Source organism: Malus sylvestris, chromosome 2, assembly GCF_916048215.2.
Source record: "Malus sylvestris chromosome 2, drMalSylv7.2, whole genome shotgun sequence".
NCBI lineage: Eukaryota > Viridiplantae > Streptophyta > Magnoliopsida > Rosales > Rosaceae > Malus > Malus sylvestris.
This window is the reverse complement of record NC_062261.1, coordinates 34,589,467-34,614,221: the sequence shown is the minus strand read 5'-3', so window position 1 is coordinate 34,614,221 and position 24,755 is coordinate 34,589,467. Positions and strand designations below refer to the sequence as shown.

General features: G+C 37.6%; 2 protein-coding genes and 1 non-coding gene across 6 annotated transcripts; 2 read left to right on the top strand and 1 right to left on the bottom strand.

Moving 5' to 3' along the window:
- The first annotated feature begins 4,034 nt into the window (after positions 1-4,034).
- On the top strand, positions 4,035-15,734 carry LOC126605272 (flowering time control protein FY-like). Of its 2 annotated transcripts, XR_007616896.1 has the most exons (20): positions 4,035-4,284; positions 4,760-5,071; positions 5,512-5,603; positions 6,271-6,339; positions 6,479-6,583; positions 8,072-8,167; positions 8,525-8,607; positions 8,702-8,773; positions 8,844-8,941; positions 10,239-10,298; positions 10,389-10,449; positions 10,532-10,619; positions 10,741-10,804; positions 12,013-12,091; positions 12,690-12,779; positions 13,678-13,766; positions 14,154-14,671; positions 14,883-15,119; positions 15,217-15,396; positions 15,487-15,734. XR_007616896.1 is itself a non-coding variant. In XM_050272648.1 (19 exons), exons 2-19 carry the CDS (start codon positions 4,780-4,782, stop codon positions 15,283-15,285), a joined length of 2,262 nt encoding a protein of 753 aa, XP_050128605.1. In that variant the 5' UTR covers positions 4,035-4,284; positions 4,760-4,779; the 3' UTR covers positions 15,286-15,734. The 2 variants fall into 2 exon arrangements, 1 of the variants encoding a protein (XP_050128605.1); XM_050272648.1 differs by having other exon boundaries at positions 15,217-15,734.
- Positions 5,767-5,851, top strand: TRNAM-CAU (transfer RNA methionine (anticodon CAU)). The gene is given in 2 exon segments: positions 5,767-5,804; positions 5,816-5,851. It is a non-coding gene; the product is annotated as a tRNA-Met (tRNA).
- A 1,307-nt stretch (positions 15,735-17,041) lies between the features above and the next one.
- LOC126605254 (putative disease resistance RPP13-like protein 1) lies at positions 17,042-21,616 on the bottom strand. Of its 3 annotated transcripts, none has more exons than XM_050272633.1 (2): positions 21,159-21,297; positions 17,042-20,983 (listed from the first exon to the last, which is right to left on the bottom strand). In XM_050272633.1, the coding sequence occupies exon 2, from the start codon at positions 20,874-20,876 to the stop codon at positions 17,091-17,093; it is 3,786 nt and encodes a 1,261-aa protein (XP_050128590.1). In that variant the 5' UTR covers positions 20,877-20,983; positions 21,159-21,297; the 3' UTR covers positions 17,042-17,090. The 3 variants fall into 3 exon arrangements, with proteins under 3 accessions (XP_050128590.1, XP_050128585.1, XP_050128596.1); XM_050272639.1 differs by having other exon boundaries at positions 17,575-17,795; positions 17,903-21,616; XM_050272628.1 differs by having other exon boundaries at positions 17,042-21,616.
- Positions 21,617-24,755: the final 3,139 nt, after the last annotated feature.

The window sequence follows — 24,755 nt, the reverse complement described above, 5'->3', positions numbered from 1 at the left end:
GTTCATGAGAGTCCGGCAACGAATTCAACAATATTAAGGCCTTATCTTCATCCTTAATATCCTTATAGAAATTCATCAAATCGGCAATCAACTTATTAAAAGCATCAAGGTGTCTAATCATTTTTGTACCTTCTTTATATTGGAAGCGGTAGAGCTTTTTCTTCTAGTGTAGCCGATTCTCCACACTCTTCATCATGTACTTGTCTTCTAATTTTTGTCACAACACATTTGCCAATGTCTCTTGCATCACAATATATTTCTGAGTTTTTGCAAGGCACAACCGAATTGTGGAGCAAGCCCACATATTTAATTTCTCCCATTTCAACTTCGACATAGCTTCTGGCTTATCTCCCAAAGCGGCAAGTAGATCTTGTTGAGCCAACACATCCTTGACCTCACATTGCCACATCCTGAAGTTGTTTGTGCCATCAACTTTTTCCACTTCAAACTTTGCATTTTGCACCGTAGTTCTTGCAAATCCAGAGTTGCTTCCAAAATGATTCTCATCTTGCCCGTTTAACATCTTTAGCAACTAGACGGTACCCAATAGCTACCAGTGCTCTGATACCAATTGTTGTGCTAGGATAGCACCAAACCAATTGGAACCAACTCAAGCTAACCCATAGATAATATATCAAATGAAATGCAAGAACAAAATATAAAAAACACCAAGTCAGTGTAACTGGAGTACGTCCTCGGAGCAGTAGGAGCTCACCCAATAATCCATTATCAACCAAATGGAAGTTTACAAAGTGTTGGCAATCTCACAACCCAAAACCCCAAAACCCCAATACACCCAATAACTCTCACTCTCCAAAGAAACAAATAGATAAGGAAATATAGTGAATAATTTCATCTCTATACAAAGCTCAAAGCTAATACACAAATACAACTTTGATTGAGTGAGTACTAACCAAGTGAGAGGAGCACACTTTCTTCTTCTCTCCAAAAAGGGGTTGCGGCACTCTTTTTTTTTTCTTTTCTTTTTCTGCTACTAAAAAACAAAGGCAGTTGCTGCTGCCAATTAAAACCCTAGTCACCCGTGGCTTTTCACATGGGCCAAAGAAGAAAGGCCTTTTAAATGGGCTGTTGGGCTCATAAATAAAGGCCCACGACAATTTGGCCATATATTCAACACAAAACTTAACCCCATGCCCTATATCGACGCCATTGCACATGATCCTTAGTTTTGTAAATAAACAAATGCTTTTCTTAATTTGTACAATCTTTTTGCAGCGAATCACCACATTTTTTACACAATATTTGATATATGAAATTTGGCACGACATATAGCTTGATTTATCATTTATTTAAACAAGAGTTATTATTATAGATTATCCTTGATATGCCCATAATCGACCATAAACGACTCAACTGCATAAGGGATGAAATGATCTTGCTGTAAAATCAAACAGGTACGACGAAAAGGATAGAGAGGTCGATGTATGGGGTGTGTTTAGACCCAAACTAGACATTGGGTCTGGAGCGCGGCCCAAGTGTGAGTGATGCCCCAGGAAGGCACTAGACCTTCAAAGCAAGGAAATCTAAAGACGGAAACTCAAACCATGAATCAAGATATTAAGCAACGTGACAAGATTGGGCGCCAAACCTATGCAACTGGACAAGCATAGGGGTTATTACGATAGGTTTTGTAGAGGGCAAAAACACATTTTTAAGGCTAAAACCCTGTAATTTCAAGGAGGTTAAGTGTGAAATTACCACTTGTTTGTCATATCAAGCAAGCGGACTTAACTTAGAAGGAATGAGGTGCTATAAAAGCTACAAAAGAACATAAAGAAATGGACACTCAACTCAACTCTCAGAAAAACACTTAAAAGCTTTGTCATTTCCTTTACGTTCTATTTGCACCCCCATCCATTCACTTTAGTTATAACTCTGTTATATCCTTCCCGCATACCGATTTAAATTGTAGTCATTATTGAACTCTTTTTCATCCCAAAGATTATCCATACTCTGTAAATTTGTAGAATGAGTGCCTAAGAGGCAAGGACTTGAGCCCGACAAGGTTTAGAACATGTCCGAACTCATTTGTTTAATTTCTATTGCATAGTAGCATGAGTTTGAAAAAATTTAGGGTTTTTATTCCGTAACCATAGCCACTTAGCCTTAGCATCTTGAGCCCACATGATTTCCTCATTCCTTAGGGATTGAATGAGCCGTTTAGAAGCACTGTTATAAAAATCCCCGCCTAGCTCCGCCTAGGCGCTAGGTTGTTGGTCACCGCTCTGATTGATCTTTAGGCATTTGAAAATCTTGAAAACACACCTAGGCCTGCTTAGGCATCTGCCTAGGCCGCTTAGGCACTTGCCTAGCACACTTAGATCCGCCTAGGTCACAATTCTCACTTATACAAAAAATAGATAACTTTCCTTTCGCAATTTAATTTTTCAATAAAATGAAAGAGAATTGTTGAACTCGAATAAACACTTATTACATCATTGTTCCTCATGTTTTCATTATGTTTTAATACTATATAATTCATATGTCATTTTATTTGCAATCTATGTGTTCTTTGAAGTATAAATAGACATTTATTTATACAATATATAATAAATCTACTTAAATATGCCTAGTCCGCATAGGTACTAGGCCCTAGCCCGCCACTTGACTAACGCCTAGTGTCTTTTATAACCTTATTAGAAGTATTCTTTTCTTCCTCAGATGTTAAGGGTTAGGGTTGTCGACCATTCTTTTAGATTTAGTATCAACCAAGCTGTCCTACAAGTTTCTTAATTTCAAACTAATGTTACTTTGTTCCAAACACTAATCAAATGATTAAATGTACCAGCACAAACTCTGAATTGATCATTAGGATTGCCATCAAATGACAGACCAAAGTCTTTTTAACCGTATCCTGAAACTCAGAGTGTTGAAGCCACATAGCCTCAAACTTAAAAAGAGAACTTTCTTTTAGGGCAAGTTTTATACAAGGTTAAGCAAATAGGGTTGTGATCCGACCCAAAAATAGGGAGGTTATGCAAATTAAAATTAGGAAATAGATTTAACCAATTAGGATTAGCAAGAGATCTATCAAGTCTTTCAAAGATCACTATATGATTCTTATGACAATTAGACCAAGTAAAAGGGACACCAGAAGCATGCAAAGAAACTGAATTTTCATCTCTAAGAAAATTTGAAAAATTAATCATACAATTTATTCGTACTTTGAGTTCTGCCAATCTTTTCCTCTAAAGAAAATATTGCATTGAAGTCACCAATTAGCATCCAAGGTTTGTCAATGGGAGTAAAAAAGGAATTCAAGCCACAATTGTAGTTATTTTTGTGGGTAAGAATAAACAGAAGTAACATACCACTCTACATCCAACTTTAAGTCTTTCAAGGTACAATGAATGAATGTAGACTAAAAAGCAATAACATTAACAAAAATAACATTAGAGTTCCAAAGTAGGCAAAGGCCTCCAGATTGGCCAACATTTAGTGCAACAAAATACTTATAAAAAACCATTATAAATACCCCTAGGCACCTTAGTAAAGTACGATTTGGATTATGTTATACAAAACAGATCTACACGAGGGTCTCAAAGGATTTTCACATACATACTTTTGGGCCTCTAGTGGTCATGGGACTATCTCAATGTACATCCGTATGTTTTACTTTCTACACATTATCTGTTAATTTCTATCTTTTTATGTTCTTCAATTTATTCGATTCAATAGTGATAATTTGAAGAAAATGTGTGGATGTAAAACAAAAGCGTGTGAATAGTACCACCCTTAAACAAAGTGCAATTTAAATGATTAAGAAGTGTAAAATATACAGAAGTAATATTTAAAATGGTAATATTAGAAAGATCAAAATTTTAAACATAATAATGTGTTATCAAAATTTGGTCCGTGTATTATTCTTTTTAAAAATTCGTAAACGGGCGAATTTACTATGTTAATTATTAGTTGCGGAGTTGTAATTTCCACCGTTGGATGGAACCAACGGCGTAGATGTAAGTAAGTGCAAAACGCAGCCGAATTTGACTGAACATGAACCCGCTCGAAGAGAGAGAGACCCAACTGAAAACTCAGGGACTGCCCTTACCCCGCTTGAAGAGCACAAGCTCTCGCTTTCGTAATCGGATTCCGGAATGCTCAAATTTCTCAGGTTCCTACTTCAAATTTAATCCCTCTCGGATTCATACCTTCCGTCTCCACTCTTCTTCCTCAAGAAACGAAACCGCTTCTAGCATTCTGCATATATCCTACTGCAGTTCTCAGAACTAAATTCTGGGTTGAGAAAGTTATCAAATCCCGGTAAGTCTCTTTTTTAATTGTTTGGTTTTTATTTATTATTTTTTATTAAATTCCACTATTCAGTATGATATTCTGGTTCAACTCCATTATTCAATTTATGGGTTGTGAAAAAGAACCCCTTTTTATGTCTTTTTGCTGTATTTGTAGTTTTTTTATTTGTTAATTTATTTTAAACAGATTAAATTTTCGCTCTTTACATGCTTTATTACGCTCTAATTGTTCAAGTCTGTCGATTGATTGATGGGTTTTCTCTCAATTCATGAAAAGAAACCATATCTATGAGAAGGCCATGCTGTGTTAAAACTCTAAATTTCCACCCCTTAGGCCTTCATTGCCTTGAATTCATAGCCAATCTGACTGCTAATCCCAATTGAATTCGATTTCAGCTCACCGGAAGGCGTTTAAATTGGTGCAACTTTCCTCTTCTCTGTTCTCTAATCCTGGGGTTTTGGTTTTTGTTTTCTTTTCCCCTTAGTACTTTGATTTGGGGCTACAATGATGTACCCTGATCCACAACAGCAACACCACCAACAGCAGCACCCGCAACATCAGCAGCAGCATTTGCAACAACATCAGCAGCAGCAGCATTTGCAACAACAGCAGCAGCAGCATTTGCAACAACACCAGCAACAGCATTTGCAACTACACCAGCAACATCAGCAGCAAGGTGGAGAATTTCATAGGGGCCCGCCACCACCGGCCCCAATGATGCGTCAGCCGTCGGCATCTTCAACTAATATGCCCCCAGAGTATCACAACCAACCTGGGCTCGCTCCTCCTTATGATGGTTCGTACCAAATTATGCCTTTGTCTTTGCTATTTTGTTCTGGTTCTTTTGGGTTGGAAATTAATGGAAAAAATAAAAATAAAAGAATTTTAAGTGTAGGGAGGTACCTACACAAGAATTTGGTTGCAATTTACTTCTTTTTCTTTTACTGGGATTTTCAACTTTGGATTTACAGTTTTAAAGCGCCACGGCTTTGAATAAAGAATCTGTAAATAAAACACTTAGAACTGGTTTTGGATCTTGAAGTTCTTTAGATTTGCAATTTAAAAGGGTGTGCCAGTGAGGCGGAAGGTGTAAACAATATCCGAAAATAGTGGTTTAATTTTTTTAAGAGGTTTAGTGCAGAATTTAATGAATTTTCCCTTTTTATTTTTTTATATATATATATATATATATATATTTTTTTTTATAATGAGTGACAAATGGTTTGTTTGTTGCAGCTCATGCTGACAGTTTTCCTGGAAAAAGGATGAAAAAGCTTACACACAGGAGGGCAGTTGATTATACTAGCACTGTTGTGCGATATATGCAGGTAAAGTTTTCATTTTTTTGCATTATGCTTTTGTTCATGTCTCTTTGACTTTCCTACAGTCATCATTTCAGCAAGAAGTCATCCTCTAACTTAATGGGTGCATGTAATTTGGATGTGCATTTATTTGTTAATTTTTTTATGTTATTTGAACCTATGTATCGTTGGGGTGGTGGCGCAGTTGGCTAGCGCGTAGGTCTCATAGCTTCTGAGTGATCCTGAGGTCGAGAGTTCGAGCCTCTCTCACCCCATTCTTAGCCGACCCCACTTAGTGGGAAAAGGCTTTGTTGTTGTTGTTGTTGTTGTTGTATTTGAACCTATGTATCTTAAAAGTTATGTCCTGCGATATGGTCTGATCTATGCTTAAGGAAGGGACCATGGTTTGGCATCTGTTCCGGGCCAGAAAACAGTTCAACAGACCTCCCTGCAACGACCCAACCACAACCCCTACGAAGCGCAGATCAGAACAGAAAACACCTCACTAAAATTAAAAATAAACTCCCACCCAGATGTTAAACTCACAAAAGATCACTATGTTATGTCCTTTGGATATTTCTATTTCATTTTCAGGTGTACATAGCCTTTAAGGATTCTGGTTGTCATTGTCTCGTAAACTTGCAAATTTATATTAGTGATCAAGTATCCTAAAATCATTTATTATTGTGTTCAGATTCGAATGTGGCAGCGCAATGCAAGGGATAGAACAGTATTGCAACCCACACCTGCAGCAGCAATTGATGTCAGTTGTCCTTGTTATTTCTATTTCATTTTTTCTTTGTGTTTAAGAAATTCTTAATTGGAAGCATGATGGTAGTCCAATTTTTGTCTGAACTTGGTTTATATGTTCATTTTGCATGAATATTGTGTTTTCGATGTAGATGTTGCCGTCAGTTGCCTACTCAGATAATCCATCCACTAGCTTTGCTGCAAAGTTTGTACACACTTCTTTAAACAAGAATCGTTGTCCGATTAATCGGGTTTTGGTAAGTTTCACTACAATTCAGATTTGGTCAAAAGAAAATCTAAATCCTCTTTCTCTATGTGTTTTTTATGTTTCTCTGTGCATCCTTCATTGTGCGTGTTGATGTTTTCTTTTTGAGTTTGGAGTTATGTTGTTTGGAGGGAGATTTGAACTTGGGGATCCCTATTTTGGAGGGAGGTGTGACTACCGGCTGGGATATTTCCAACCATTTTTCAATAATGAATAATCTTATTGTTCAACTATCACTTCTGTAGTATTGTTGTTTGATTGACATTTGACATCAATGACATGTAGACCCTGTTGGGAATAACCTCCCTCCTTAGTGGAGGTGCATGGCTTTTGAAATTCCCATGAATTTACACGTGATAAACGGATGTGGTTGGACGTGTATTAACAAAAAGACATGCATTATTTGCATACTGGGTTCTTGGTATTGTATTGTAATTAATACAGTGGTCATTTGGCTGATTATTGGTGTATTGGTGGATAATGATGGCTGGCTCAAGAGAGTTCTATTAGTGGAACAACTAGGTTAAATTTTGTATATTTAATGCAAGTCGGTGCATTGTGCAAGGAAGTGGCTAGTGATTTCTAGATGCTTCTCGTAAGCCCTATATAAAAGTGGAGGCCTTGGTCATTTGAAGTATGACTCAGATGGGAATTATCTGAGTGCATGGGATACAAAAGTGGATTTACTCTTGGGTGTGTTACAAAGTGGGTTTACTCTTGGGTTACTAAAGAGGATATTTCTCTAGGTTGAGAGAGTGATCCACACGGTTTTAGAGAGGGTGTACAAGGGGTGTATCCTATTGGATACGAGCTCTGGTGTTATACACTAGAGTGGTTTTACTTTTATGGTTGTATTTTCTCTCTGGTTATACTGAAGATCGAAACACTCTCCATGGACATAGCTGGTTTTCTCGCCGAACCATATAACTCTTGGTGTTCTTTCTTGCTGCGTTTTACTCATTTGTCATCTCGCTTCCATTTTATTTCTTCCATCGGGTTTCCTTTCCGCAACGATGGGGATTAATTTTCCAACGGACCCCACTTGATTGAAAAGGCTTGGTACTAATTTCTGACTATTTACATGTTGGACGGTTACTGTATTGGCTATGTAGAAAAAAACTAACATAGTAACATTACTTGTTTTGCTAATTCGCTAGGCTTCAAGTCTATCTATCACAGTGCTATCTACTGTTACAATGCTAGGAATATTAAAATTAGTGGGTGAAGGTTTTAAAAATGGGTGGTGGTTCATCCAGTTATTTTTCCTATGTACAAGAACTAGACCTGGCTTCTGTATTGGGCCATGAACCAGAAAGGAAAAAAAAAGCGTTAGTTCTCATATTTCGAAGATAACGGGTTTAAATTATATAACTTGGTTGGAAGATAATAGAATTTTTTTTATGTCATTTTATTGGTTTTGTTGGTGAGCTATCATTCTAATCTTCGCTGACCTCATCCTCTCTCTTTTTCTTTTTTACAGTGGACTCCTACAGGAAGACGTCTTATTACTGGCTCTCAAAGTGGGGAATTCACTCTTTGGAATGGACAATCATTTAACTTTGAAATGATTCTTCAGGTTAATAGAAGAATTTTGAGGATTATAAGGGAGTAGGAATAGAGGAACTATGGGTAGAGTAAGATACTGGGCATCAGTTTCGAATGAGTGTAGTGATTATTATCTTTCTTATATAGTGATGGATGTGTTAGCAGCTGTAAAATGAATTTGATACAGCTTTAGTTACTTGTAAAGTAGTCCTACTGGAGAGGTATTAGCTAGTTGGTGGATTTCTTATCCACTTGTTGTAATTTCTTCTGCTGTTATAATAAAATTCTATAGTTTCTTCTTAAAAAAAAGATTAGATGTCCAGTTTCTTTTAATTACTGTCCAATGGATATCAGAATGAGAGCTAATTATTTTTTCGTCAATTTCTAGGCTCATGATCAAGCAATCAGGTCTATGGTATGGAGTCATAATGACAATTGGATGGTCTCTGGTGATGATGGCGGTGCAATAAAGTAATTACCGATATGATTTTAATTTTTAATAAGTTCCATTAAATGAAAAATTATGATAGTTTAATGTGTTCATACATATGGGTGTATTTGTTAGGTATTGGCAGAACAACATGAATAATGTAAAGGCAAATAAATCTGCTCACAAAGAATCTGTTCGCGACTTAAGGTAAATTCTCCCATTTGCATAATATTATTCATTCTGCTTCAGACATTTGTTTACTGGGCCGTTTTAACAGCTTCTGCAAGACTGACTTGAAATTCTGTTCCTGCTCCGATGATAATACTGTTAAAGTTTGGGACTTTGCACGGTGCCAAGAAGAGCGCACATTGACTGGTAAAGTGCTTTGACTACACAATGGATATAGACTGAGCTTGTTGAGCATGGGTTGCGAGTTCAATCCAAGTACTTCTGTACGATGTTATTGATATGTTGTTATCTGTACAATAAAACAAATGCAAACCCTTCATCCAAAGCTCTGAACACATAGACATCCATTTTCTATGTGAAATTGAATTCATCTTAATATTATATTTTCTCTCTTTATTTAAATACGTTTCCCATTCAGATTAGTAAAGGAAAACCTTAGGATCTAGATTCCTTTTCAACCTACAGCTTTCATAATTGGTAACCCCGGTTGTCTACCAGAAATTTTCTGGTTTTGGCAATGGATTGGAATGTTGTGACAGAAATATACTTTATTTCGAAGTGTTAGATTGTTTCTGGGAATTTCTTGTTTTCTACAACAACCACCACCACCACCACGAAGCCTCTGTATGAATCCTAGAATGCTACTGCGCTCGGTTTAGCACCAAGTTTTCCATTAGTTCCAAGTACTCCATATCTTTTCTTAAAGTCTCTTTCAAGCTCTCTTTCCAAATACTCCAATTTCTTGTTTTCTGCATTACGCATTTTGACACCCAGTAAACTGATGTTTATTGGGACCTGTTTGTTTATTTACATTTTGTTGTATTGAGAAGTGGGAGTTGCTATATATTTAGTTAATTTGGGTTGGTATGACTTGAGATACATCACATCAACCAAGTTAAACATATACTATGGCTGGTTGAAAATCACAAGTTCATGAAATGAAGAGTCCATTTCCTCAAATGTTTGTTAATGAAGAGTATGTTTACCCATTTCAGCATGTGTTTTGAGTGTGCGTATGAGAAAAGCTTCTAAGTTGGATCTCGCATTGCAGGACCCCTAGCTGTTTGAACGGCCAATATAGTTGTTTCCCTCCCTCCTTAAATGTCAGGAAGTATTACTAGGGTGTAAAGTTGGGTTAGCTAGACCATAAGACCAAAAGGGGTTTTAACTAAAATTTAACTTCGAATGGCACAAAATCTTGTTTAAAAAGCAATTCCTATTCCGTAAGTTTGGGACTGCTTTGATGCTTCATCTAAATGCATAAAGCATGTAGCGTTCTCAGTACTCGGGATATGTTGTTGATCTATTGTTGGAATACTTTATTGTGTTCAAAGCAGAAAATCTATGAACAGATTATCTTAGATTCATAACTGCATTAAGTTTCTTTCTTTATCAAGTTTTTGATGTCATGTTCTTGGGATTTGCTTGCTTAAGAAGTGCATGGAGTAACCTTAGAATTTCTCTGTGGTTTGGACTCAGGCAGGCCATGGTTGGGATGTAAAGAGTGTTGACTGGCACCCTACTAAATCTCTACTAGTTTCAGGTATTTGCAAAAATTCTCTTCCGAGTTGATATCGAGATTTTATTGTATGTCAATGTTTGATTAATTCAATATGGTTGGGTTACACTGTAGGTGGGAAAGACAGTCTTGTTAAACTTTGGGATGCTAAGTCAGGGCGAGAACTCTGTTCATTGTAAGTAGAGAGATATTGCAGTTAAACCTGTAAGTTGTTTATTATTTAAATTTCTATTAAAATGTTATGCATGTCTTTGCAGTCATGGCCATAAAAATATGGTGCTCTCGGTTAAATGGAACCAAAATGGTAACTGGGTGCTAACTGCTTCGAAGGATCAAATCATCAAGGTTGGTGGCCATTTTTTTTTTCTTCGCACTGTCACTTAAATTGATAATGGATCTCTTTGTTCATTGAAAATTTATAGTTTCCTCCTGTGGCTGATGATTTTGTTGCACCCCATACTGTCAGGTTTACGACATAAGGGCCATGAAGGAACTTGCATCCTTCCGCGGGCATCGAAAGGATGTGACTGGTCAGTGAAGTTTCTTCTCATATCACCTTAGTATTTCTCTTATCTTGTCACCAATAGGTGCCACTTTCGATGTTTCCTTAATGCCTTGGTGTTTTGACTTACCTTTTTTAGTTATCCTGATCAATCCATCTTAATATTCTTATCTCTGTGTACATTTTTTTTTTTGGATAGGAAACACAATGACATTAAAGAGAAAGGAATAGTTTTCACAAAAAATAAAGAGAAAGAATTAGCATAAAACAGTGGAAAAGATGTTCACCAAATCAAAGATTTGGAGAGCTCTAAAATAAAATAAATAAATAAATAAAAAATTAGCAAAGAAACAATGGACATTTATTACAGCTGCATTCCTATTTGAAAGCTTGCAAAGAAAGAACTCTCTCCCAAAAATACTCTACCTGCCCACCCGCTCACATTGTCAAATACCCTTCTTTGACTCTCCACTCGTAGAATATCTCTGAGCAAACCCTGATAGAATTGCTCAAAAGAGAACCCTTTCCGACAAATACTCCACCCCCCCCCCCCCACCCACTCACATTGTCAATTAACTCTCCGCTCATATTACATGAAACGCAGCCATCGCGGCGCATCTTCCTAGAATCATAGCCTTCTTCCTCTTGCCATAAAGCTAATGCATCTCCCAAAATAAAGCCTCTCTCATGTTTGATAACCCAACTTAGATGGCCTCGCTGAACACCTTTAACCAGAACCATAGTCTCTGCTACATCCATACATTACCCTTGCTTTTATTAGAAGTAACATTGACCCCATAAAGAATAGCTAACCTAATGGCAGTTCTTTTCAAATGATTTTGTGTTTTTTCTATCACAAAAGGATTACCTTCATTTCGTCCATCAAACTCTTATCATCTATTTTCTCGAAATTTTGCCTTATTGGTCCCAAGTATCCCATTTTGTTCATCCCTGTTGGTTTGTTTTTATTATTTCTGGTACTGTTTGTCATTATTGTTGACTCTTGCTAAATTTCTCATGGATGAATGTCATTATGATTATTGTCAGTTGTAACTTGTATTATTAGTATTGCAAAATATTTCTGTCTGGAAAACTTCCTCCCATTTCCTTGCATCTTTATTATGCACATGCCTCATCGATGGAGGGCCAAAGTTAATGTGCTCAAGTTATTAATCAACGTTTTATACGTGTATAATATATAATATTTATGGTTGTCATTCTTTGAAATTTTGTCAGCTCTGGCTTGGCATCCGTTTCATGAAGAATATTTTGTTAGTGGGAGTTTTGATGGATCCATTTACCATTGGCTTGTTGGGTAAATTCTATTCTCAATCCTATTACCTCCTATGATCTTCAGTTTCCTTTATGATTTACTCTTAATTAAGACAACGTATGTATTTTCTAAACCTCTTAATTTTACATACTTGTCTTTGTTGCAACACGTATGTATTTTCTAGAAAGAAATGAATGGTTTAGAAAGTAAGGAAACCCGTATTTTAATTCTATTAGATTTATAAGGTAACCCTTGAACCAAATTAGTCATATATATATGGAAACTGTAATCTGTTATCAGGAAGCATATATGTAACTGATCCATCTTGAGGGGAGAAAGGACAGTATCAGTGTTTCTTGGAACTTAAGTATCACAGAAAATGCTGGAAATAATTGAGGAAAAATAATAGTAAGATATCTTATGAATTATTAATAGTGAAATATAAATTGCTTTATTGCAAAGATGTATTATTGACCAAAAAAAAAATGACGTCATACATATTTACAATTTATGTCCTTTTAGATGACTGGAGAAAATGACGATATCTTCAAGTTTTCAGTACGAATTACTATTATTATGTTCATATGGATCATCATTATAACTTGGAAGTTTCTGAAAGCTAAAATATCCTCATGCACAGGCATGAAACTCCCCAGGTTGAAATTCCCAATGCACATGATCACAGTGTGTGGGATCTTGCATGGCATCCTATTGGTTATCTTCTCTGCAGGTATGTATTACTTGTCTTCATAACGTGTTTTCTGTTCTTTTTTTTTTTTTTTTTTTATTAAGATCTTCCCCCTTTCAAACTTTTTATGTTATAGATGTGAATTGTGAAAATTGCCAAAACTGGAATGTTCCCAAAACCAATTCACTTCATCAATAAGGGTTTTTTACTTGTAAAATGATCTCCTAAGATGGCCTACCTTTGATTTTCCATTTGTGAATTCAGATGCCTCAAAAGCTATTTCATTAAAGCATTCAATTTTTGACAGAGCACTTTGTCCTAGGATTTAGTGGCAATTCCAAGATGCTCTGATGATTTTTTTTTCTTTTTTTCTTTTTCTGTGTTAATGAATCTCAAGGGAACTAACATATAGGAAACCAGATGAAGAATAGAAACTATATTGGGTTTGTCCTTGATCACTTTGCTGGCTGGGAGGTTGCTGTTATAATTTTTTATGTGAAAGTGGAGCATAACACGTCATAACGTGAGTTTGCTTCTTGACAGTAATGCAATTTCGTACAAAAATTGCTAGAAGTTTAGATCAACGGGAACCACCTATTTTAGAACCTGGTGATTTGTCAGAGGATGCATGTCTCTGGTATAAGAACATTCTTTGTGCCCTGAGTTGTTTCCCCTAACTTATGGATTGGATCTTATTTGTTTAATATGAGTTGTGTATTTGTCTCCTACCTTTACCAAAATCCAAATTCTGTAGTGATTGGACTTCGTTTAGATGTGTCTAATGTTCGGCCAAGGATCAATGAGCATATGGATCTTGATGTTTTGGATTTTTTTGTTATGGAATAATATTGGTGTGCTTTCAACAAGCTAGTGTCACAATTATCTGAAACACTGTTTTGGTTTGGCAGTGGCTTCATTTACTTTTATTGTTCTTCTGCAGTGGTAGCAATGATCACACTACGAAGTTTTGGTGCAGAAATAGGCCAGGAGATACTGGTCATGATAAATCTAACACCGGCCAAAATCAAGGTAGTACTTTGCCACCCCAAAATCAAAATGGTAAACTATATAGCCCATTATCTTATCAAATAGAAGTCATATTTTAAGCATTTTACATTTGACTTGTGCAACACCAAGCATGACTCAACATTTCCCCTTAAGGGTATATATTTTTATTTAAAAAATAACTAATGTTGTCAGCGTTTAGGATACTTGTTTTCAAGTTTGGGTGTGTCATGGTCTTGATACTCGATATGCTACATACAGGGGGTGATATTATAGAGCAAAATGCACATATAAGTGTGTGCTCACACACAAAAGCCCACCCACCCACACCCTGCATATGAATTTGTAGTTTAATTAAGGTATATGTGTCCTGAATTGATCAGCGCATCATGTTATTTTTATTTCTCTCAGGTTATGGTGAGCAAAACCCTGCTTTTGGTGGTCGCATGACTGGTAATTTTCCAGTACCTGAAGGACCACCAACTCCTGGACCATTTGTTCCTGGGTTGACTCGAAATGAAGGAACTATTCCAGGTGTTGGAGTTGCTATGCCGTTATCTCTTGATGCATCAAATCAGGGGGAGCAACAGCAGCCTCATGCACTATCGATGGGGTTAGGTGCTCCTCCTCTCCCGCCTGGTCCACACCCCTCTCTTCTTGCTGCGAATCAGCAGCAGCAATATCAACAAAATCCTCAACAGATGCCACAACAGCAACAGCAACACCAACACCAAGGTCACCCGCAACAAATGCCCCCTATGCCTATGGCACCTCCAAATATGCCACATCTGCAGCCTCCATCCCATTTACCCTTGCTGCCGCATCCTCATTTACATCGACCGCCACCCCAAATGCCCCCACTTGGTATGCCATCTTCAGGGCCTGGATCTATGCCTTCATCTGTTCCTACCTCACATTCAATGCCAATGGTATGCCTTCTTTTTTCACAGAATTATTTATTACATTATTCACGTCTTATTTTTATAAATTGGAACCCCCTGGAATATTGTTTTATAAGTTAGATATTCTTACTTCAAGAAATAGTGAAGATTGCATTCGGTTTTAGAACGATCCTTATTGACTTGGTACTCCTGGAAAATCTCATAGTTGGTGGTAATTAACATTAGTTTGGTTCTTTAGGGAATTCAAGGTACAATGAATCAGATGGGTCACCCATTGCCACAAGGTCATTTTATGGGCATGAACCCAATGCACTCGGGATCTCTACCTACAAGCGGTGGAGGTTTTCCAAATGGTATGCCAAACATGCAGGGCCAAACAAATGCAAGTGGAGCTCAAATGTATCCTCAGGGTGGTGCCTTCAATCGGAGTCAGCCTGGGCAAATTCCCATGCATCCGGGGTATAATCCTTATCAGGTAAGACAATAATTTGTACCTCGGTGGTACAGAAATTTTCATACATCTCAACATTAACTCGGGAAAAGCTAATTTGTCCTTGTCTTGCATACTGCAGTCTAGGGGTCAGTCTGGTATGCCCCAACCTCCACCAGGGCCACCACCGCACGGGCAAACACCTCAGTAGACCATTTTATATCGGCCTTGACTTCTTTAATCCTCCCGATCTCCTCTCTCCTCTCTCACCACCCTCTCTTCGGGCCAGCTTGTTTACATGTAAATCCTGTCATTCGGCTTGGTAGGTTTTTACTTCAGCATAGAATTGAATCATTCGGATAGCTTTGGTCGAGCAAACAGAAATGTTGCACTTAGCGTTGTGCGTCTGCAGGTGGCTTTTCTAGTCTGCCATCAAATTCGAGGTTAACCCCGGACAGAGGGGAAGCTCCTCCTAAGCTGGAGTATGGATATACGTCTTCTGTTCGTTTTTTTGTTGATGTACTGCGGCCTAGAATCGACTCAATCGAGATCGCTTTGCTTGAGGAAACAAGAGATTTTATTTAAATTGTCTTATGCTCGTTTTGGCTTTTGTATTGTCATTTTTTTCCTTGAATGAGAAATTTAGACCAGAAAATGAAATCAGTAGAGATTTTTGTTTTCAGAAAATAGAAATTTGATTAAATACAAATAGAAATGTTTGCATCAGCAACTAAGATATTTAAAAGCCAAATAGGCTCAAAATGGCGACATGTATGCCTCTCGATGATCTTTTCTTTCTTTTTATTTTACCAACTATAGGGGTGGAGGAATAAATTAATTCAAATTTGTTATTTACGAGATTTGAACCTAAAAATAAGTTATCAAGTATGGCTTCTTTACGCGTCTTGGAACGAATAAAACGACACTGACCTTGAATCTTGTGCTAACCGTCGTATATCAGATATCAGGCATTCCAGAACCTCATGCATTTCAGTCTCTGCTCGAATTATTCTAATGAGGCTTATTTGTAAAGAAAACCCCTTTAACTTAATCATAATTTCACTTTGCTCCCTACTTAAAACGTTCCACTACCTCCACTGACGTTTCACATAAAAAGTCGATGTTTAGTTTGCACCTCCGTCCGCCAAATACTAGACCACACCTTCTCCCTTCCTTCCTAGCTAGCTCTCCACTGCAACTCAAAACATTTGCTATTTTATAACCCGACTTAACGGAGTAGAGAGATTCCGGACATAAAATAGGAGTGGTCCGGGCAATATTTGGCCTTAAGTGGCGGCGCTAAGAGGGATTCCGGACACTGTAGAATGTGCCATCCAAAATTTGGCAAGCATTTGCTATGTTGTGACCTTGCTCCAAGTACCCCAATGAACTCCTTTCTGAGTGCTTTTTTGTCCCTCCACCAAAACCTTGATGGTAGTCTTTCTATTTCCTTGCATAGATTGACCGGCAGTTTCAAGCTTGGCATTGCAGAATCGGGTAATGCCGAGGCCACAGCTTTCAGTAGAACCTCTTTACCCGCCGGAGATGAGAAATGTTCCGCCTAGCCATGAACCCTCACCTCCACCATTCCAGACATCGTCAGTACTTTCTTCTTTGAAGCACCGTCCGCCTGCAATCCAAGATGATCTTCATCACTTCCATCAATTGCTTCTTAGGTCTTTTTGTGTGCTCTCCACATAGTCAGACTATTCGCCGAGATTTGAAAGCCATGTAGACAACCATCTTCCTTCCTCCTCCGCACATAATAAAAACAAGACTGGAGAGACTGGATCACCTTTTCTTAATCCCCGACTTGGTTGAATAAGTCCTGAAGGTTCCCATTGACCAGAATGCTGTGTGTCACATATGTAACACAGATTGGGGGGGAAGAGAGAGAGAAAGAGAAAGAGAAAGAAATACAGTTCACATCCTAGATTTTTAAACGACATGTATCGACTAGTAAGAAATTGAAGTGAATGGATCTTTTGCATTGATGAGCACAGAATTATAATCAATTTACACAAAACCACTAGTGAGAGTAGATCCCAGAATTTCAAAATTTTGAAGCATCTTCGGTTGCTCCTCTTCAAACAAGGTTTCAAGTATGTCACATTCCGATATTTCCAGATTATCGAGAGAGGTGAGATTGTTAAGTCTGTTGGGTAGGAACTTGAGATTTGGCAGTCGCTGAAGCTGAAGAGAGGATAAACTGGTAGGCAACAGCCAATCCTCTGGGAATGATACCAGTCCTTGACAACCACCAAAGGTGAGGTTGGTGAGACAAGTGAGTCTGTGCAGCCCCCACTCGAACGAAGGCTTGAAGTTTTCACAATCCATGATCGACAACGAAGATAGATTGGTTGGCAATCCACCCTCTGGAAATGAGACGAGACTAGAGCAACTTTCGATGCATAGTTCTTGAAGAGATGTGAGGCCGTGCATACGTTTTGGTAGAGACTTGAGGTTTCTACAATCGGAAACTTTAATTGCTTTCAGCATGGAGGTTGGCAGGCCAAATTCCGTGATAGACTCGACAAGTGGACACTCAGTAATTTCCAAATTATTGAGATGTATAAGGTTGTGCAGGCCTTCAGGTAGGAACTGGAGGTTGGCGCAGTCGTTGATGATGAACTGTTTAAGGTTCATGACTACGCTGGATGTTACTGCAGGGAGACCAAAAGTACCTCTCGGAAAGGATGTAACAGAAGGACACCCGGAAATCTTAAGAAATTCAAGAGAACTATTATTGTGAATCATGTCCTTTGGAAGGGATTCCAAATTTTTGCAGTTTTGGATTTCAAGTTCTTTGAGTGTGCTGGGAAGCTTACCTTTTGGAAACGACTTCAGAGAAGAACAGCCTTCAATTACCAAGTACTCGAGCGGAAAACACAAGTCATTGCTGTTCTGCATCTTCCATTCTGGTAGGAGTTGGAGAGCATCACAACCCTTGATCTCAAGGCCTCTAAGCGTGGAAGGAAAACCTGTTTCCGGGAAGCATACTAGTGAAGGACATCTCCAAACTTTAAACTCCTTAAGAGATGAGAGTTGGTGCAAGCATTGTGGCAACTCCTGTAAGAATGGACATCCTGAAATTTCCAAGCGTTGGAGGTGCATAAGATTTTGCAATCCAATCTCATTAGACAAAGTGACAACCTCGCTGAGATGCACAATCTTCAAGTCTTCAAGAGCTGTCAAGTGTTGTAGAAACCCTTCAAGTAGACGTGTCAGCCCGGGAATTTGATGCAAATGCAAGTAGGTCAGCGAGGAAAGTCCAACTATGTTTTGTAGTATCCCCTCATTGCACTTTTTAAGTTCCAACTCCCTGATCAAAGGGAGCTTGGGCAGCTCTGTTAGTTCTTGACATCCATTTATCTCGAGGACTTGCATAGACGGAAAGATGCTAGGTAATTCCCTTAGGTTGGGACATGTCCATATAGAAAGCTCAAGGAGGTTAGGGAATTCTCCGAGTTGCTCTAAACGATTATCTGTCTTTGAAAGGCTTGGAAGAGCAATCAATTCCTCACACCACTTAATTCTCATTTTTCTCAAGGCTGAGAAGTTCTGAGAGAACTTTTTGAGCTTTGGACAGTTTAGAATTTCAATCTTTTTCAGGCAACAGAAATATTCCCGTCCTTCAACCCCAGAAGAAGACCACTCCTCCCAGTTTATCATGTAGTCAAATTTTAGGGTTTCCAACGACGGAAATGGAAGGACAGACGAATGGTAATCCCCATAGAACTCAGCGCCTATACTTGTTATGCCCTCCATCCCTTCAACAATGAGTTCTTTTAGTGAAGGAAGTTGCCCGAGTGCCGGCAGTAGTGTACACTTCCTGCAGTTGATGAGCTTTAAATATAGAATATTGGAGAACAATGGGGACGCAATCCAACTAGGGAATTTTGTGCCTCCATAGTCTTCAATCGTAACTTTTTTTAGATTTTTATGAGGTTGCAGCATCTCGAATACAACCATCTCAGTTCTTTCATTTCTTGAACCATCCATACTGTTTCTCCTTTTCAACCTTAACTCATTGGCCTCTTGTTCATAAGCATCCATGGTTTCCTTAAAACTCGGAAATCTCGTAACACTATGACCTCTGATGTTGAGATCGTCTAGGATTCTGTGAACTTGTGGCATGTCAGAAACATCCTCTTCATCTGTATCAGCGAGTGAATCATCAGAACTGTCACTCCATTGGAACACCAAGTGATCAAGTCCTTCCTTTCCCTTCAGATTAGCCTCCATTGCATCTACAAAATTCACAACATTCTGCAGTCCTGAAATGATAAGGGATCCCTTAAGTTGCAGCATGTCGCTCAAGTCTTTAATTCCACAACCATTCTCCCTACCTACCATAAAATTAGACAAGGATTGGAGATTCTTCAGTCTACACATTTGCAGTGGCATCTCCTTTAATCTGCTTCCGTCAATATGAAGATGGCGTAGGCTTGTCAGGTTCCCCATTTCTGCTGGCAACTTAGTGAGAGAGCGACATTCAACTAATAACAATGTTTGTAAATTGCAAAGCATACTCATAGAATCAGGCAACCTTTTAATTGCAGTGCGAGAGAGGTCCAGATAGCGTAGATGCTTTAAATTGCCTATTGTATCTGGCAGTTCAGTAATACGACAAGCATTGAAAGATAGCACTCGTAGATATCGCAACTTTGGAAGTAGATCACGAGGGACTTTGTTAGCCAAATAGCTAAATCCAGTTCCGTCTGTTGGATCCAAATCATCCAATGGAAGGAAGGTGCGTAAGCACTCAAGTCTGCTGAAGGAGTCAAACCTTGTAGTTAACTCGCGCTGACGGCGAATATATGAAGAATGACGAGCCTTCTCATATGCTTTATATTGATTGCTGTCGTCGACTTTATCCTCCAATCTGAAACAGAACTCTCCAGAAACAAATTGAGCTAGCTCTTTCATGAGGTTGTGCATTATAAATCTTGATCTATTGTGAAGTGATTGTTGAAAGAATGATCTGGATACCAGCTCCTGAAAATACTCACCACCAACATCTTCCAAAGTTTTATTTCCTTTTGGTTGCTCAAGCAAACCTTCTGCCATCCACAACAGAACAAGTGAATCTTTGTCAAATTCAAATTCCGTAGGGAACAAGGAACAGTATGCGAAACACGGCTTCAAATGTGCAGGAAGGTGATGGTAGCTTAATCTTAAAGTCTGAAGGATGTTACTTTCATCATCTGGTAGATCCCAAATTTTCCTACTCAACATATCTTTCCATTCATCTTCTTCCATTCTAGAGTGCAATAGGATTCCAAATCTTTTCACTGCCAAGGGCAAACCATCACACCTGTTGACAATCTCCTTACCAGTGGCTTCGAGATTAGCATCAATGGTTCGATTCTCAAATGCTTGGCTCTTGAACAATAACCAAGAATCTTCAAATGACAAACCTCTCAAGTGATAAGCTGGAACCGTACCCATGCTTGATGCAACATCGCTGTTTTGCGTTGTTACAATTATCTTGCTTCCGCTTCTCCCTGCTCTGAACGGAATCCACGAGAGATCCCAATCATCATTCCTCTTGTTCCAAACATCATCCAAAACAATCAAGAATCTCTTACCAGCCAATTTTTCTTTCAAACAAACTTGAAGTAGATTCAAGTCATCAAGATCAACATTCTGCATATTGACTGACTCGAGAATTGTTTTCGTCACCCTCACTGCATCAAAATGATCAGACACAAACATCCAAATTTTTAAGTCGAAATGCTTGTCCACTCTTTCATCATTGTAAATCAGTTGTGCAAGAGTCGTCTTTCCAATTCCAGCCATGCCAATGACAGGAACTACACCAACCTTACTACTAGTTGGTTCATCACATAACAAAACTCGAATTATCTCCTCTTTGTCACAGCTCCTGCCGTAAACACATGATTCGTCTACCAACGAAGTTGTTGGTGATCTATGTCTAAAGGCTAGAACATTGTCTTTCAACCCTAGAACATTTTTATATTGGGCAATCAATTCCAACCTCTCAATTATCTTTAACAACTTATGTTCGATCCCTCTACTAGATGGACTGAGAGAAGTAGAAATACGGTTCCAATTCCATACCTGTTTAGTGGTGGCCGGAGATTCAGCTGCCGCCTTACAAGCCAAGGCTTCGCTAGCGAGATCATCTAGTAAGTCCTCGGCATCATAGAGCGCATTTTTAGTCATGTGCAACCACTTCTTCACAGCAACGTTGTAAAACTGCTTCTCCTCAGCATCATTAAGCAGCGTCGTAACAGTCAGAAGAGTGACCTTCAACTTGTCCAGCAAATCATCGTACTTCCTCCCACACAGTAAACCTACAACCTCATTGGAAGCCAATCTGTCAAACAGAACTTGAAGAAAGGCAGAAAGAAAGGCCTCTCCGATAGCCATTGTTCCTTTTCCAGGTAAGAAAAGTGAAGAGAAACAAAAAGCACTTCTAGAGGTTGATTTCTAACAGTGAATACTTTTGGCTTATGCTTATGCAACTTCATAAGAAATGCTTCTTCTTTTTTTAACTTCCTGGAAGTTGCGTTTGCAGCTGCCAGGCCAGGCCAAGTCAATACAATACTTTTATGTCCTGATGTTTTTTCTAGGTGGTCAAGTCTGCCGGCAAAGAGTCAATACAACACAAATTGTTACAGGGTCATTAAATTAAATTCCCAGAGTATCCCTATTTCTTTGATTTATTTCCCTCTTAACGTTCATCATCCTATCCGTTTGCAGCTGTCTTTTTCTCTTCTAGTGGGGCATGCCAAACACTAATGGAAGCAGATGTGCAATTAAAAGAACTGGTAAAGAGTTAGGAAGTGTGATCGTAATCAAATGGACGCAGTCAGATTGTAACATTCTGTGTATAACGATATTTACTGTATAAATGAACATACTATATCGTAACGAATGAGTTTCTCTTGGCATCCTTTACATTTCTAGTGATTTTCTATTATTTGAATTTCGAAAGTTAACTGTACCGAAGATTTTGTGTTTGTAGTCGACGATCAAATTTACAATGATATGAAACTTTCCGATGACATTTTGATGGGGGGTTGAGTTCTAATGGATAGAGTCACCCTGCATGGATTGAGTTTTAATGTTTGTAGTTTGACTCCATTAACGCTTCATGTTTTAATTTGACGAGCACAAAACTGGGGTTTGACATTACCATTGCACACTGGCAAACCATCACACCTTATTGTTCTTTGTACACGAATTACAAAGATTACATATAGAGAATCACAATTTGTTCAAGAAAAAAAAAATCAAATTAACCCAGAGAATTAAATTTGGTAAAAAAAATTCAAATATTAATAATTTCTTTATGATAACGGGAATATGAACAGTGGTTTCCAGAAAAATAATGAGTTTAAGAAGAAATTTAAAAAAGAAAACTAATGAAAAGAACTTCAAATCTTTGCATTTTATTAAAAAAAAAAATCATCAACTAACTTTATTTAATAATTACTGCTAAAGACGAATTTGAACTATATTATTACTAGTCCGTTATAAGGCTAAACTCACCCTCCTCCCCTTAATATAGATAATATCGATTGATCAAATAAAAAATCATTTACTAACTTCCACCCACCTCCCCCCGACCTCCCCATGTCCTCCTTGTCACATCCCAGTTCATATAGTAAGATATATATTGTCCGCTTTGGGTCACACCTTCACAGATTTGTTCTTGGGCTTCCACCCAAAACGCGTCTCACTATAGAGAGGTGGGCATGTACATATAAAACACATCACCTTCTCTCCCCTGGGCGATGTGAGATCTTACACTCCTTCCCACTCTTTTTTTTTCCACTCTATAGAGAGTTTGTTTGTTTGTTTTTTTCTTTTTCTTTTCTTTTTAGAATATGAGAAAGACTTCAAATTGATTACATTTCCTAGTTTTATTTTTGTTGTGGTTTTTCCCAATAGTAATCAAGATGACGAGAGATTTTTCAACGTGCTCGGAACACGGGATGGTACACCACGTGTCTCCAAAATGACACCCAAGCTAAAGAAATTGGATGGAGAGCTACACTTAATTATTGTAGGTATGTAAAAAATGTGAGGGAATTTTAATTTGGTAATTGAAAACAACTTTTTAAATATAATTACTGAAGACATAATCTTCTCAAGATTTTGATCTAAAGGATCACTTACGGGTTCATCTTTTAGGCACAATGGGTGCTTTTACAGGACCAAAAATGGTCTAAATTTCAAACCTTATGAAACTGAACTAAAAATTAGACACTATTTATAAAACTTGACCAATAAGTAGACACTATTTATTAAACTTGATCAACAAGTAGACACTATTTATGAAACTAGACCAATAAGTAGACACTATTTATGAAACGAAACCAAAGAATTAGGCACCATTTCTAAAACTAAACTAATAGGTGGAAACTATTTATGAAACTAGACTATACACTATTTATGAAATTGGACCAAGCATTAGAAGCTATTTATGAAACACGACCAAGAACTAGGCATTATTTATGAAAGTGGATCAATGACTAGACACTATTTATGAAACCGGACCAAAAAAGAGACATTATTTATGAAACTGTACCAATTATTATTCACTATTTATGAAACTTGGCCCAATAATTAGGCACTATTTATGAAATATGATCAAGAACTAGGCACTATATATGAAACTGGGCCAATAAATAGTGTAGCACTATTTATGAAACAGGGCCAATATATATATATATATATGAATTTTCATAATGCATTTGGAAGCGGATTTACAATTTATTGAGCAACAAACTATCATATTCTTGTTCTTCAAAATATATACTTCCGTGTGTGGAGCCCGACTCGTCTTTTGAGCACGTGGGAGTTCGCCTCATCCTGCGTGCACGGAGCCCACCTTGTCTTATATGTCTCGGTATCCCTCACTTACTCTTTTTACTTGCAATCCTTTTGTCTATTTATAACAAAAAGGCTTCTTCTTTTTTTTTGGTCGAAACCAAAAGGCTTCTTGGGTCTTTGAAAATGGCAAATCCTAAAATTTATCCACACATTTGGAACCAAAATGCAGGGACTGTTGTGACTTATTTTAATCTGACATGGGAGAGAGGGGCACAACAGAGAGACTAGAGAGAGATGTATTTGTAGGGTTGTGTAGATAATGTTATTCCCTACCCAGTATCTTTATTTATAGTAATAAGGAGGGAATAATCATTCTCGTCTAAGGAATACAAGTCCTAATAAGGAAACATAAATATTTTTAAATCTAATATAGGATTTACACAATCACACTTAAATACAATGTTTATAACACGGACCAAATTTTTCTTTAATTGATCTAGACTTTTTATTTTATTTTTATTTTTTAATAAACGATATTATCTGCACTAAGAAGGACCTCACGAGTCACAATAACTAGCAATAATTTAGTTCAAATTCGTTTTTTACAAGGTCATAGTACTAATTGGCAATTCATCTAGAGTTAAAATCTTCTTCTTTAATTTACTGTGTTTCAAATTTAAATTATTTATCCTTCGTTTTAATTTAATTAAAAATATAATATCGATTGTTTTTTATTATTAAATGGATACATATAATAAAAATTTGGGTGCCAATAAAAGGCAAAAAAAATATAATAATAAATAAAAAAAAGAGTAACTACAGCGCAGCACGGAGTCGTAAGTGCCAAGTAAAAATCGAAACCACGTGCGATTT

Coding starts and splice junctions, on each gene's coding strand:
- LOC126605272 (XM_050272648.1), top strand. CDS start 4,780: ATGATGTACCCTGATCCACAACAGCAACACCACCAACAGCAGCACCCG. Junction 5,072..5,511: donor GCTCGCTCCTCCTTATGATG/GTTCGTACCAAA, acceptor TGTTTGTTGCAG/CTCATGCTGACAGTTTTCCT. Junction 8,608..8,701: donor GATGATGGCGGTGCAATAAA/GTAATTACCGAT, acceptor TGTATTTGTTAG/GTATTGGCAGAACAACATGA.
- LOC126605254 (XM_050272628.1), bottom strand. CDS start 21,470: ATGGCTATCGGAGAGGCCTTTCTTTCTGCCTTTCTTCAAGTTCTGTTT.